This window comes from Typopeltis vanoorti, chromosome 22, assembly GCF_054136105.1.
Source record: "Typopeltis vanoorti isolate ZY-2024b chromosome 22, IOZ_Tvanoo_1.0, whole genome shotgun sequence".
Taxonomy (NCBI): domain Eukaryota; kingdom Metazoa; phylum Arthropoda; class Arachnida; order Uropygi; family Thelyphonidae; genus Typopeltis; species Typopeltis vanoorti.
In genome coordinates this window covers 57224412-57241206 of record NC_143570.1, presented here as the reverse complement: position 1 = coordinate 57241206, position 16795 = coordinate 57224412, and the positions used below count along the sequence as shown (strand labels likewise).

General features: G+C 37.5%; 1 protein-coding gene across 6 annotated transcripts in view; it reads left to right on the top strand.

Annotated features, from left to right (window-relative positions):
- LOC150094432 (protein alan shepard-like) overlaps positions 1-16795 on the top strand; it is a 725446-nt gene that overhangs the window by 123192 nt on the left and 585459 nt on the right. For 5 of the 6 annotated variants that reach the window (XM_090411869.1, XM_090411873.1, XM_090411868.1 and 2 more), the window contains exon 3: positions 16711-16779. The exons of the other annotated variant lie outside the window; for it this stretch is intronic. In XM_090411869.1, the coding sequence (XP_090267995.1) occupies positions 16711-16779 (69 nt within the window). The remainder of the gene's footprint in view (positions 1-16710; positions 16780-16795) is intronic. 6 annotated transcript variants of the gene reach the window in all.

Genomic DNA, 16795 nt, shown 5'->3' with positions numbered 1-16795 from the left:
ATATCATTCTCAGTCAACTAAGTTTCACTTATACCAGTTATCTTTGGGCATACTGATTTGATCATTGCTACAAACTCAGCCCCTTTATTTCTGATTCTCCATACCTTAGTATACAATCATAACAATTCTTCACTCTTTGAGCCCATCCCACCAACACCATCACTCCCTATTCTTTCTGCTATAGTACACCTCTCTCTTCAGTCTGACCATCCATTACTGATCCTGACTCTGATTTTCATTCATATCCTTATCATCCCCCATAATCAGTGCCATAATCACTTCCTCACTTTTGTATCCCTCTTTTTCCTGTCCTTCCACAACCTGCTTCTCAACCTCTGTCTCTGGCCTTTAGAGATACTAATTTCGTATGAACAACCCTTTGTACTTTTGTAGTAAACAACAATCGCTCTAAATGACCAACACCAAACCCATTCAAATGCATTCCATCAGCTTTGAACCATTCTAATTTCCATTCAAATTCATTCCACACATTCATAAATTGAAAAATTGAATACTCTCTGCTTTACACAATTCAGCCATCTTATCATTCAGTATCATTGCTCCCTTTTTCAGCTCACAACTGGGCAACACTAACAACAACACCTATCCTTCACTTCCTGAAACAAGTTCTTCAGATTCCTTTCTGCATTCTTTGTCTCACTATCCAAGTCGTTTCTGTCCACCACTATCACCAATTGCCGGCCTGGTTGGCTGAGTGGTTAGCATGTCCACTCTCCAGCCAAAAAGCCGCAGGTTCGAATCCCGTTGTGGGCATGGATATTTGTGATTGTTTGTGGAAATACTAGTGGTGGTGGTAGATGGTGTTGGTGTAGTGGTTAGATGTAGCTGGTGGATTGAGTGGTGGAGATGGTGAGTTGTAAAGTAGGTGCCCACCCTCGACGAGTCTTTGGACTCCCTGGAGGTGTTATGTAATAATAATAATAATAATCATAATAATTCTGGTACCTGTTCCTTCCTTCTGTGCAAAGCATCTGATATTCATTTTATTGTGTCACCTGGAAAACATATTTTATGTACATTATTATTTTTCACACCTGTAATGATTGAATCAACAAATTAAGCCACCCTATCATCTTTAGATACTTGCTTCTTCCTATTAACCTCCTCATTCACATCTGTTCATCTCTTTAAATGTTCAATTTCCTCCTCCACACATTTAACCCGGTGTTTGTTTTCATTAACTCTGCTTAAGCTCTTCCACATCACTTCTATTATTATTGTCACAAGCACTTCCATTCATTTCTTAATCACGGGTATTTTCTACCAGTGTATTCGACAGTACACTAGTAGAAAATATTCAAGTGAAATGCATTCAGGAGAACATATCAATACAGAAGGAAGAAATGACCAGTAGAAACTGGAATTGTGGAAAGGCAGCTAGAATAGACGATATTTGACTTGAAATGCTCAAATATGCAGGTATAAAAGTTTTACATTGCTACACTACATAATTCAGAAGGTCTGATCAGACATTCGAATTCCTGATGATTGGAGTTTAGCAATCATAGTCCCTATCTATGTATGTATGATGTAGTGCAGCAGCAGTATATAAATCCCTCTTTCCATCAAACACAGACCACAGATCCATAAAGCCTACATTATTTCCAGGGCCATCGGCAGATTAGATCGCACCGCGAGGCAAACAATTAAATACCGTCCCTGATTGATTATAAGACAAAAATATAAGAAAAACCTCCAATTGCTATTTTGTTTTTATTACAAGAGAAACATTAATGCAAAACGATTACATAATATTAATTAAATGTTTGCTCTATGGGGATATCACACAATAAAACTGCTTATAAGCTCTTCTAAATTTAAATTATAAGCTATATCCTTCTCTATCGATATAGTTGCTAGACAGCCAATCTTTCTTGGGTTGCTGTTCGCAAATAATTTTTAATTAGTTGAAGCTTGGAAAAGCTTCTTTCTGCACTCTCTACGCTAACAGGAATTATTAGTGTAGCGACGCCACCTACCACAATATGGCTGAATGAGCACCCTTATTAAGCTGTACCGTGAGGCTGGCTGCCTCTTTGCTATACCCTGTCGACAGTACTGATTATTCTTTCTGCACAACCTATGTATCGATTCATATGCTACCAACACCTTCCTCCTCAGTTTGCCTCTATCGTAGTCTGGCAGAAGATTTACATTCTTCACTGTCTTGCTCTTTAGTTTTGCTTCTTCTGACAACTCTTTTACATCTTCCCTCATAGAATACTTCTTGCCTCTCAAATCATTTGTACCAACCAAGACAATTGGTTCATTTGTCATACCTCTTTGCATCTGGATGGTATGACTAATATCATGAATTTTTGCCCACAGAAACATGATTTTGTTACACTTTAAGTACTCCCCTGTTCATTGAGTCTCTGCACATAATTTTCTCCTTAACTTGTTTTTCTTGTTTGCTCGCTCGATCATTATTGTTACTTTGGACCACCCGCTTCTTTCTCTTCTCAGCACTGCTAATCTCTTGCCACTTCTGCAATTTTTCAATTTGACACTTTGTCCTGTGAAGAATAACATTCGAGTGGGCTATTTCTCTATTTATGTCCATTTCATTCTCCACTATTTCTAAAGCTGCACATTCAACATTAATTCCAATATTTTCCATCCTACCATTGATACTGTCCTCTACTAACATTTGCTCCATTCTCATCACCTAATAGGCACTCGCTTTTCCAACGTTTAATATACATATACACTCTCCGGTTTCAATTTCCTTCCACATATCATTTAATTTTCGCAGTGAATGTCTCACATCTGATGCCTGCGTTCCCCTCCATAACATGCTGTTTCATTTAATTATCCTTTATCAACTGTATAAATTTCCATTCCATCTTGCTATGCCCCTCTCTTCCTTCAAATCTATGTCTCCATTGTTGAGATCTTCCATAACAATTACTCAACCCTCATTGTGCCAATCTGCAATTTTTCAATTTGACACTTTAGCACAATAGAAAGGATCCACATCTTCCTGTAGCCCCTCTCTATAGGCAACCAACAATATATTTTGTTCTATTGGTCTCTGTCTTGCATCATATAGCCTCAAATGAACCATCTCCTCCTGTCCTATTCTCTATATCCTCCCTGAAAATACCAATACCCTTTACGTTCTATCCCTATAACTATATAATTTTTTGTCAGCCAGGTCTCACTGATGCATATGATTTTTCACTGACCAGTTGAGCTGACCAATGCCAAAAACTGCTTGCTTTTATTTCTTATATTTCTAACATTCAAGTACATGCATTTCAACACACTCGTGTACCCACAGTTACTTTTGTGTAATGTCATTACTTACCCATTTGGGTTTGAAACCCAGAAACTGCTTTCACTATTTCATAATCATTTCTGTACATGCATTCATTTGTCTCAGGGGTGGCTGTATCTACACTTGATTGCACCATCCATATGGAAACATTTGCAGGAACTCCAAAAAAATATGCAACTGCTTTCAGGAGATATCCTTATTTGAAGCAGCTACAGCAGCAGCACAATTAGAAAAATTATTCCATGCAATATGTATCATTAGAATATCAATTACAGTTGCCCCCACAGAACTTTAAACTTTTCCAGATGCGTAATATCCAAGTGGAACCTCCTTGATGTTCCCAATGAAGAGATATGCTCCAAACTCAAGGATCAAGGAGCGACAGCCATAAGAAGAATAGTGATATGTAGGGATGGGCATCTGGTTCTCACTAGAAACATCATTCTTACATTTGACAAACCAAAACTACCACCATCTGTCAAAGCAGGATCCCTCAACTGTCAAGTACAGCTCTATATCCCAAACCCATTGCAGTGCTTTAGATGTCAGAAATATGGTCATACTCAAACTGCCTGTTGTGGCTCTGCCATCTGTACCTGATGTGCCAGTAAAGAACATGAGAATAAAGACTGTAAGAGCAAAACACCAGAATGATCTGTGAAGGAGTCCACCAGGCATACGCCTGAGCATGCCAAAGGTGGAAGTTCAAAAAGGTGATACAAAAGTTAAAAACAGAGCAATACATCGCATCCCAAGAGGTGAAGAGACAGTACACCATATCTTAAATGCACTTACACCGAGAAGGCAACTGTAAAGAAAATTTCAGTCAGGACAAGGATGTTGATCCTGCCTTCTCACAACTACAGCATCCCTGAAAAATATAATTTGCTCACTATCTCGTTTGAGCGAATGAAAAAGAGAAATCATGATGGAATTATTCCTGAATCTATCCATCCATCTATTCATTGGATATCATCAGATGCCATATGGTCATTCAGTTGCTCAGTGATGTGCCACACCAGTCCTCTCCAGGTGATCCTGTTGTATGCATTTCTGGAGTCTTCGCTCTCTGATGATCTCACTCAAGATACACCATCCATTCATCTCATTGATAGTTTATTCCTTCCTCTTTTTCCAGGAACTTTATCTTCTATTACTCTTTTGAGAAGTCCTCCTTCCATCTTTTCAATGTGTCCAAAGTATTTCAACTTTCTTCTGTCAGTATTCTTAAGGAGCCTTAAAGTTCTATCCTCTCCTTTCTAGCACTCATCCGTTTGTCTGCTTTGCACTATATCCTTGATGGCCTTCTCTAGAACCACATATCAAAACCAGCTATCCTTTTCCTATCAGACTTGTTTAGCTTCCAGGCCTCTCATCCATAAATCACTGTTGGATAAACAGCTACATCCAGAATCCTCAACTTTGTTCCTGTGGAGATAGATCCATCCTTCCAGATTTTAGACAAGCCTCTGACTGTTGCTTTAGCTATTCCTAATCATCTGTCTTTTGAACAGCAATTCTTCACATTAATAATGGATCCCAAGTACTCGAATTTGTTGACTTCCTCAATTCTTTTTTCATTAAAGTATACTTTTTTCTTAGGAGCTTCCCTGTCTGTATTTCCTTTGAGAACCATAATCTTTGTCTTGCTAGGATTGGGCTGAAATTCTCTGTTCTTACTGATCTCATTAACTTTGTTAAAGATTTGTCCTAGTTCAGCATACCACAGATTACTGATCAGTCTACCTATCCTATTTCCTGTCTTCAGCTCATCCAATGCTACATGCATGATATCCTTGGCATTGATTCTAAACAGTAACAAGAAAGCTGATGTCCTTGCCTAACTCCTTTTCCAACCTGAAGTCAGTCAGTTAATCCAACACCTGTTCTTGCCATGGCTTCTTGTTCACTGTTCACATTAGCTGTCAACCTGATAATGTGTTGAGGAAACCCCATTATTTTCATTACTTTCCACAGTTTCACATGCTAAACATAGTCGAAATCATTAGAGTAGTCTATGAAATTACCATAGTGGGAGTCTGAATTATTTATACTTATCTATGATCTGTCTAAGGTAAAGGATCTGATCTCCAGTGCTGTTATCTTTCCTAAAACTTGCTCTTTCCTCAGACACCTTTGTCTCAAGTTTGGCCTCAATCCTATTTTGAATGTTCTTGAATAAAATCTTGCTTGCATGAGAGATTAAACTAATAGTTCTATATTTCTTACAATCCTTCATATTTCCCTTTTTGTGCAGCAATACAAAAACTGAATTGATCATGTAGGTCATGATCCCATCTCCCAGGTCTTCGTAATCAATATATGAAGCACTCTTACCCCTCCATCCTCAGTGTCTTTAATTAACTCTGCTGGGATTCCATCTGAATCCTGGGCCTTATTTTAGTTAAGTTCTTAAACTGCTCTTTCAACTTCATGCCTAAGTGAAGGAGGTTCCAAATTGAAATTTTCCTGGTGAGAGGGTTCCTCCAAATTTTTCCTACACTCCACTGTACAGTTCCTCACAGTATTCTTTCCATGTGTTTTTGATTTCCAGTTTGTCTGTTACTACTGCTCCATTCCTTTCTTTGATGGTATTCAATTTGGGCTTAAACTTGTGCTTTAGGTGACGAACTAAATGAAACTTCCTTTTATAATTGTGCTTCCTCATCTGCATGTCTATCACTTCACATTTATTAGCATAAATATTTTCCTTGTCCTTACATAAAGAAGTCAGAAGAGCCTGATGGCTCTTCTGACTTCTTTATGTAATCTCTTATATGTTCTTCAGTTCCTGTGTCTCTTTGTTTCCTCAGCTGCATTCTTTCCATTACATTCCATGTTGAATCTGATATCTCTTAGTCTCTTGGTTTTCTAATTGAGCCTAGGCACTACTTGGCATTTCGGATCATTCTCCTCACTAGTCTCCAAAAGTTCTTCTGAGAACCTACCAGAATTCTGATAGGGTCTCAGAAGAAATTGTTAGGATATCAGATAGAAATCATTCTGATAGGATATCAGAATAAATGGGATTATTCTGATATCCTATCTAATGGGACAGCCTGACTTGGAAGGTTTTGGGTCTGTCTTACTTTGGCTCTTACTAGCTGATTCTCTATAACACAGTCTGCTCCAGGACAAGTATGCGCATCAGAGATACTTAACTTCCACTATTGGAGAGCCAGGATGTAATCAATCTGTTGCCTTGAACTATGAATGTTAGATATCCAAATATTGCTCTTGTTAGTGTTTCTGGAAGCAGGTGTGTTGGTAATAATTAATTTGTTAGCATGGGCAAATTCCCACAGTTTTTCACCATGAGTGTTACATTTACCTAGACCAAACATGCCACACTCAGGCCTTACTCTCATATTCCCACTTTTGCATTAAGTCCCATAATATGTACTTTTCATATTAGGGGACAATATTAGTAGGCAGTCCAAAATAGTAGTCTTCTTCTGTCCTATCTGTGGGGTGTATAAATTATCACGATTGACACATTGGTAGGATGAGCTTTAAGTCTAATACAAAATATCCTGTCATTAACGGGAGTATAACTAAGAAGGATCTTGCCAGAAACGTCTTCAGTAAGGCAAGCGATGCGAAGTCATTAGTCTTGATATATGAGTTGCCTAGTCGTGAAGTTATGTCATGCGCATACTTTGTTTGCTTACACTCAGATAAAGGATTAAACCAAGAATATAATTTCTTGGCATCTTTAATTTATAGTATAACCAAGTGGAAAAACTTTCAACATCTATCTCTTTTTTAGCAATAAGTTGAGACACCTTTTGGCTACTTGTATGTGGAAATATTACTTCTGCATCACTTCAATCTTGGTATCACTTCTGGGTCTGGCTGCCACTGATGAGTCTTCAATGAAGGTCGAAACCGGTATAGTGACCCTTTCCATAATGCATAGCATTATACATGTCTGTAAGGATACTTGCCTTAGTATCCCATAATGCTCTGCATTATGGGATATTAAGGTAAGTGAAGTCATTTGCCTCATAGACGAGTTGCCCAGTCATGAAGTTATTACTTCACACACAAACATTGTTTGCTTCCACTTGGATAAAGGATTAAACCAATAATATAATTTCTTGGAATCGTTAATTTATAGTATAACCAAGTGGAAAAACTTTCAACAACTGTCTTCACTATTACAGCTATCCCATGATGCTTTGAATCACCTCCTGAATAAACAACTAGTTTACTATCCTGTCTTTTGAAGTGACATCTCCATTCTATCTGGTCTCTTAATTCCCATGTTAGTTTTGTACCTCTCCATCTCTTTATAGATAATATCAAGAATACCCATCTCTAGATCCCTTACATTCCATCTGCCTATGTAAAGTTGACTTCTAAGATCAATCCCATACCTTCTGTATTCCTTGTTCACAATATCATTGAGTTGTGTTGGAGACTCTGATACACTTCTCATGTACGACCTTATGCCTAAACCCTGAACCTTGCTGATTATTCTATATGGCAACCGATGCAGCATGAGATGTGTTATAAGGCACAACCACATTAGCATTTTGGAGTGAAGTCACCACAAGAAAAAAAAAATGGTCAGGTTGCAGAGGCTGTTTCCACATATTTTAGAGGTTTTGGTCCCACTTCATCCCAAGTTGGGACTTCAGCATATTAGGTGAGGCAAATACCTAGAAGATGATGCATACTTCCACTACATAAGACAGAATAGCAAAATGGGAAAGAATACTCAAATACTCTAATAGCATTAGAGAGGAAGAAGAAAAGAAAGAAGGGCAGGGAACAATCTACAGAAAACATAACAGATTATGTATATTACATACAGTAATGCATGGTCTAGGATCAGGTAATTTTGGTTTTCCGCTCCTGTACTTACTAAAGTGAGCCTGTGAGGAAACGTTTTGGCATATCTTCAAACCTGAAGATATGATAAAAGGATCCCACTACATGAAAATACTCTTATTAAAAAAATATTGGAACATGCACCAATTCTGCAAGATATGCCTTCAGACCCTTTATTTGGTGGCCCATCAACAAATCACACGGATACCTCAGCACTCCCTCAGGAAGGTAAAACAGTCAATGTACTGAGTGCCCTAGATGGAGTGGAATTTGACGAAGTCTTGGATATTTTCCCAGAAGAAGAGGAATGATGGATACTTGCTGCCCACAGTTCTCCAAGAAGAAAAAAATCCATGACTAATGAAAACAAGACTACTCATCCTAGGAATCTAAATTGGAAACATTCCTATAATAGAATTGCAGATTATAACAAAACATAGACAACATCAAGACTCTTTTCCAAAATTATAAACTAATATGCTTCTGCTTGCAGGAAACATACCTGAAACTGAGTGATGATCTGGCTCTCTGTAATGTTACCATTATTCATAAGGACAGGCCAGGTATAAAGCTGCTCACAGAGGAGTCGCCATTCTTATGGACAACCATACCCCCTTCCAACAAATCCATATTAACACCGTATAGAAGCAGTTGCTATAAGACTCTCAGTCAGAAATATAATATCGATATCCTGCATCTGTCTCCCTCCTGCCACAGATTTTTCTCAAGATTACCTTGATGATGTTATATCGCAGTAACCAATCCCCCGTATTTTTAATGGAGGAGTTAAATGAACAACACTCTGTGTGGTAGTGCCCGAACAAACATCAGGGAAAGAGTTGTTGAGCATATGATTAACAATCTCTTCCTCTTAAACACAGGAAGCAACACCTTCTTGCATATGCCTACCTGAATGTTCACTGCCACCAACTTATTATCTGAAAGTGATCGCTCCCAAATAGCTATGGGAGCTATTTGGGAGCGATCACTTTCCTGTGATATCCACTTTTCTATATACATCAATTCCTCGATTAATGCGTTCTTTAAAACAGGCGCATTAATCAAATACAATAACCTATGGGAAAAAGTATAATTTGTACCTCAAATTTCTTTTTTTTTTGACCCTTAATTTTTTTTTTTTTTATAAAAGAATTAGAGTATATCTCAGGACCTGGTTAAAGGAAAACCATGAAACTGAAAGACAATAAAACATATTCAGAATATAAATTTATTATTCTATTTCTTAACAGAGAATTAAACTAAAGTAGTTTGGTGGGAATTCTGTTTCCTTTTTTCATACAACTGACGATATGGCCCTATTGCCTCTTCTACTCTTCTGCAAATTTTATCAGGGTTAGCGTCTAAGCATTGCTACTTAAGAACTTCAGTTGCATGAAAAATATTTCAATTTCTTTCTGTGAAATCTCTTTGGGCATCTCAGTGATTAAATTTTCTCCATATTCTTTGGGATCTTCCTGTTGTGCATCTAACTTTAGCAGGTCAGAATCACTCAGTTTCTCAGAATTAGATTTAATTAACTTAGATTCATTTGAAAAGACTCTAAAATCATTTGCACAATGTGGAAGAATGTGCTTCCAAATGGCTCTCATATTGCTATCAGTAATTTCATTCGACTTTGCAACTTTATAACCTGAGATTTTTCTGATTTGCCAGAAAAGTCTTGGAAGGCATTCACTTCCAAAAAGGCCGATTTCATCGACATTAAATATTTATTGGTCATAATAGCCACCCCCCCCCCCACCTTCTTCCACAATTTTCTTCAAAATATCTGGATAATTTGCAGCCATTTCCTTATCTGCACTTGCAACTTCTCCTGTGATTAGAATATTATGCAGGCTATTTATCTTTTTGAAAGGTTCAAACCACTCAGCATTAGCGTGGAATTCTTCTTTTCCATCATTGATAGCCCTTTCTTTCAAGGTTACAAAGAAACTTAATACTTTTGATTTAATAAGGCCAGTGCTTAGTGGGATCCGTTTTTGATTACAATCTTCGATCCATGTAAAAAGAAGTCTCTCTAATTCAATCATAATACTTTGATTTGGAGTGCATGCTTGAAGCAACCTTACCTTTCTCTTTGTATTCAGTTGAAATTGCTCTTATAGTTGATTCACCCATTTTTATGTTCTTGTCCTATCTTTGCTCTGCACTTGTTTTGTTCATTTTTTCTTTATTTCAAGTTTTTCTTCCAATGACATTACTTTTCGATCATTTTCACATTTTCACTTTTTTTGCTCACTAATTCTTTTACTCGTGATGAAAGGTTGGGGGGAAATACTTTAAAATAAAAAAAAGTAAGGAAAACAATTGCAAAGGAGGCATGCGATATGATCATCAAAATGCTATGTAATTAGCAGATGACATAAATTTAAGCGGTAAATTTGGAACATAGTGTAGATTGAAATAGTGCAGTATGCCATTAAAAAATAACTCTGTAAAATGTTTTAAATCGGTAACTAAATTATTTCATCCTGGTGAGTGATTTTTTAAAATAGTTAGCCATAAAAAATGTGTAGATTGAAAATTTTTAAAATCGGTAACATTTATTTTTAAGATGTGTATAGGCACACTAATCAAATTTGGGTACAGAAAAAAAATGACGCACTGATCGGAAGCGCATTAATCGTGGGATTACTGTGCTACATCATGGATATTATGGTGGAAAATTGAGCATGCTAAGTATTCCACTTTTTCCTCATTAGCAGTTTTTGATTCTGCAACAGTCATTTTTTCTCCTAGCAGTGATGCAGTGAAGCATATAACAGAGTGTATTATAGCAGCAGCCATAACTGCAGTTCTTAATGCATCTAGTCGATTCCTACATTTTCCTAAGCCATGGTGGAATGATGATTGCACATCAGTCAAAGAAGCCCAGAAGAAAGCTTGGGAGCATTTTCCGTAGATACTCCACAACAACAAACCTGATTGTTTTCAAACAAGCCCAAGCAAGACATATCAGGTGTCAGAACCAAAAGAATCCTGGATTAAATTTCCTTTTTCTGTATCAAGATCTACCAACTGCAAAGAAGTGTGGGAAAAAATCTGGAAAATGAAGTGCAGATATACCATCCATGTGCTCTCTATCCTTGAGCACAATGTTGCACAGCTGTTGATCCAACAGCAATTGCTGACACTCTCAAGGAGACTTTTGCAAAAACATCTACATCTTCTTATCCCTCCAAGTCCCTTACTCAAAAAACCCAAGCAGAAAAACAACAAATCTGTTTTCTTTGAATGCCACAGAAGAATGCAACAGACCATTTGTGGAAGAAGAAATGAAAGCTGCTTTGCATAACTGTTGTTGGACCATATCATATCCATGTGAGATGATAAACATCTATCAGCATCAGCTGTGATCAACTGCTGCACAACTCTACAACAGTTCAACTGATAAACTCTATAGCAGAATTTTCTCTGAGAGCATATTTTCGGATACCTGGCAAAAGGCAATTATAATTGCCTTTCTTAAGCCAGGGAAGGATCCAAAATTCCCATATAACTACCATCAAATTGCTCTGACCTTATCTTCCAGTTAATAGTGCAATATTATAGACAAAATGGCTAACTCTCATCTTTTATGATTTCTGGAATAACCTCTTTTTCAGAACACAATCTGGCTTCTAAAAATATCATTCTACCACTGCTTGGATGTCTCTAGTCTTGTTTGACTAGAGACATCCATTAGAAATGCCTTCCTAAAATGTGAGCATCTAGTATTGGTTTTCTTCATTCTGCAGTATGGATAAAGCATATGACAATGCTTCAGGATTTGGAATACTGAAAGACTTACTTAATTTTAGTCTTAGATGCAGTCTTCTTCTTTTTATCAAAAGCTTCTTAACTTACTGAACCTTCTAAGTGGGAAATGCCCTCTCCTGTCCCTGTATGAGGGTGGTCTGAAAAGTTCTCGGCCTCGACCATAGATGGCAACACTATCATTAAGATTTTTTTTTTTTCTAAGTTAGTACATCTGTCATAAGCATCCATGTGCAATTGCAAGTCATTCTATCAAGTGCTTTGTTTTATACAACTATCTAAAGCAAAAGTGTTGTCTGTATCCTTGAAATGGATAAAATTGAGTATTGTGTGGTTAAAAAATTCTTTGTAAAAGAAGGGTTAACATCAAAAGAAATTCATTTGAAGTTCATAAAAGTTTATGGGCACTCTTCTCTTTCATTTTTGACAATTAAGAAAAGGGCTGCCGATCTTCTTCAAGGCCGTACCAGCCTTGAAGATGATCCACTGAAGGACATCCAAAAAGTGTAACAACACCAGAAATAATTGATCAAGTGCACAATATGATATTGGATGACCGGCGAGTCAAGGTTTGTGAAATTGCTGAGATTATAGGCATTTCAAAAGAATGTGTAGGATATATTTTGCATGAAGAATTACAAATGAAAAAGCTTTGCCCAAGATGGGTGTCGTGCTTGCTCACAGCAGATCAAAAACGCACTCTCATGAAAATCTCTGAACAGTGCTCGGAGCATTTTAACCCCTTAACGTACCAATTAAAAATCAGAAAGTGCTTGTTTTTCTGCCAATTTTTTGGGCGAGGGTGATTTGCTGGATCAAATTCGTGCAAACGCAAATGAAATAGCCGATACACGCCGTTGGCAACTTTACTCGGCTGAAAGGAAATAGGCACAAGATTGTCTAGCGTCTATATTCGGTTGTATTTATATGTGAAACCAAAATTCAAAATCAATTTTGGTGCAATAAACAAAAGACATGTCACAGACGTCTTTGTATGTTAAGGGGTTAACAAGAATAAAACTGATTTTGTGCATCGATTTATTACTATGGATGAGACTTGGATTCACCATTACACACCAGAATCAAAACAGTGGACAGAAGCCGGATGTTCAGCACCAAAGAAGACAAAGTCGGTTTCATCGGCAGGAAAGGTCATGGCATCAGTGTTTTGCGATGCGCATTTTGTTTATTAATTATCTTGAAAAGGGTAAAACAATAACTGGGAATATTATTCTGATCTTTTAACCAGACTAGACAAAAAAAATTCGTGAGAAAAGACCCAGTTTGCAAAAGAAAAAAATCATCTTTCATCAGGACAATGCACCTGCCCACAAAGGTGTTTTTTCAATGGGAAAATTAAGGAAAATCTTTGCTGCACTATGAATTGTTGGAATATTCACCCTATTCCCCAGATTCGGCTTCCTCTGACTTCTATCTCTTCCTAAAACTCTTCCTCACTGGGCAGTGTTTTTCTTCAAATCAAGAGGTGATTGCAGCTGTAGAGGGGTAGTTTGCTGATCTTACTGAGAGCCATTACAGGAACGGGATAATGGTGCAGGAGAATCGCTGGAATAAATGTATTATTCTTAAGGGAGATTATGTTGAAAAATAAAGATAATTTTGAAATTATAAATTTGTGTTTTCATTGTTAGGCCGATAGTCTTTCAGACCACCCTCATAATCAAGAAGTGTCACAGGGTTCTGTGTTAATGATAACTAATAATTAAGGAATTGACAGCGTACACTAGAAATATAAATTAAATAAACTTTAATATATACTTTCCGATATTTCGGCAAACGTCACGTTGCCATCTTCTTGGGAACTTAATACAAAGATAAGTGCACGCAAGTACTACATAACAGCAAATGAGAACCAAAGCTAGGAAGCTAACGTTTTCCTAAAGTTCTGATGGTGCCCCCTGGCGGGCTATATTGGTATTCTTGGCCTTTGGGCTGAAGTTCTTCTGATAAATGTTTCCCAAATTTGGGGCAGTCTCATGCATCCATATTTGTTGAGGTTTGGCATGTTCCTAATGGCTGAGGCTGATTCCATGAATAGTCTTTCATATTTGAACTTACTGAGGTATATTACTGTGGCTTTCTTCCATCTTATTCTGTGGCGAGTATCCAGAGCGTGGTCTGCAAGCCCAGAGTGGCTGTACTGGTGAAATCGGATGTAATCCTTGTGTTCTGAGATTCTGATATTTGCTGTCCTGCCTGTTTGGCCAAAGTGGGATAATTTACAGCTGCAAGGGACCTGGTATACACCAGGTAGGTCTAGGGGAAGTGGTTGGTCTTTAGTGGAGCGGATAAGGGATGCCAATTTTCTATATGGTCTGTAACAAGTAGTCAGGTCATGTTTTCTTAAGATTTTGTTGATTTTTTCTGAGGTGCCTCGGAGGAAATGGTGATGGATTTAGAGTAATCTTTTTTGTGAAGGGGGGAGGAAGGTGGGTTGTGGCTAACTGGTTTAAGTATTTTTTGGATTCTTTTTGGGGGGGGGGTAGCCATTGGCTGAGAAAGTGTCACGGATGTGATTTAGTTCAGTGGTTAAGGCTTGATCATTTGAACAGATTATTTTTGCCCTGTTGAATAGTATCTTAATAACTCCATATTGTTGTGAGGGGGGGTGATGGGATTGTTGGTGAATGTATCTGCCTGTATGGGTGGGTTTTCTATAAACTGAGAAAACCAAGGTTCCATCAGGTTGGCAGGTGACTAGTGTGTCTAGGAAGGGGAGGTTATTGTTTTTCTCTTTTTCCAGGGTGAAAAATCCGCATATATGGTTCTGTGTTAAATGTCATGCTTTTTGCAATCAAAGTTGATTCAATTAAAGAACAACTCCCTCCAACAGTCATGAGTGACACAAGATGGCAGTCATACCATCTTGTGTCACTCATGCAATGAGGGGGTTATTGACCATTTTGCAAAATGGGCACTTGCAAATTGTTTAAGACTCTCATAGAAGACAGTTTGTGTGCACTTTTGCTGCGGACATGGTCTTCTTCCCAAGCTAGAACTTTGACTAGGACAATCACTGATTCCGGTTACTTAAAAAGCAAAGTTTTTTGGACTGATATTTGACACAAACTTAGTTTCTTTCCTCATATATGTCAGTTACGAGACACATGTAAAGCAGTGAACATTCTATGTACCCTATCAGCCACCCATTGGGGTGCTGACAGAAGTTCTTTGCTTCATCTGAACTAGGCATAAGATCCGAATTTGACTACAGGTCTGTAGTCTGTTCATCTGACAGGGAGAGGTATGTTGCGATGGCTAGATTCTATTCATAATCAAGTGATCAGAATTGTAGCTGGAGCTAATTGCACATCACCTATTCCTAGTCTCTACGTTGAGGCAAATGAACCACCTTTGCTGCTTTGATGGTAAAGTTGTCTCTGCTATGTGTAACTAAATAAAATTCCTGTTAGAGCAACTCATGTATCCAACTACCTTTTGGCCACAGTGGGAGAAGCTCTTCAACAACACTTAATAGCCTGCCATAAGACCCTTTAATTTAGTTGAGATAAAGCTCTCCTACAAGCTTCAGAAATAGTGAATAGACAACATAGCTCAGATGCCACTAAACTCACTTTCCATGGCAGTCATACATGCCAGCATTCAGCGTTTCTTTCTGCACTTACTGAAATTTTTGAGCAACATCCCTGTTGTTGCCTGCCACAACTCTTCGAAGCTAGAACTGAATACTCTGATTTTAAGCCTGTCCACAAAGAGAGGCTCAGAATCGGAAGACCTAGTGTGATCTTCTGCCTTCTTTCCAGACAACATTATATCTGCAAAAATCCCACTGGAATGTAACAATTTTACAGTAGAGCTATATGTGATATAAATTGCACTAAAATACATGAGATTCCTATGCTACCAAAGGTGCATCGTATATTCAGACTCACAAAGTTCTCTTTAGCTATAAGAAGTCTAGAGCTACAGCAACATCCAGTGTTCTATCAAACTCATCACCTACTCTTTCAGTTATGGTAGCTACACTTTGATGTGCACTTCTATTTGATTCCATGCCATATTGAGATTAAGGCAAACGAGGCTACAGATGTCTCAGCATATCAGCTTGTTTTTCCAGATATGCAAAGCATATATCCTTATGGATATGTGCTTTGCATTATGAGATACTAAGACAAGTTATGTAAAGTCATTAGCTTCTATATACGAGTTGTCCCAGTCCTGAACATACTTCAGGTGCAAGCTTTGTTTGCTTACACTCGGATAAAGGATTAAACTAAGTATATAATTTCTTTAATTTATAGTATAACCAAGTGGAAAAACTTCCAACAATTATCTCTAATCCAGAGTATTTTAATAATAAGGTGTGACACCTTTTGGCTACTTATATATGAAAATATGACTTCTGCATTACTTCAACCATAGTATCTCTGGGTCTGGCTCCCACTGATGAGACCTCAATATAGGTCAAAACTAGTCTGGATAATGACCCTTCCCATAATGTATAGATACTTCCCATAATTATACATACCCATAAAGATATGTGCTTTGCATTACGGGTTACTAAGGCAAGTGATGCGATGTCATTATCTCTATATACAAGTTGCCCTGTCCTGAAAATACTTCAGGTGCAAACTTTGTTTGCTTACACTTGGATAAAGGATTAAACCAAGAATAAAATTTCTTGGTATCTTTAATTTATAATAAAAAATACTCTTTTTACTTTCTGTTTAAGTTAAGTTTGTACTTCCATCTTTCATTTGATGTCTTGAATATTATTAATTTTTATTAATTGACTTACTCTTATTTTAAAACAGAGAATGAATTTTCAGACTGGGTTCAAAAATAGTAGCCGAAAACCACCTGTCACCATTGTGCCAAAATTTGTGAGTACTTGTTATG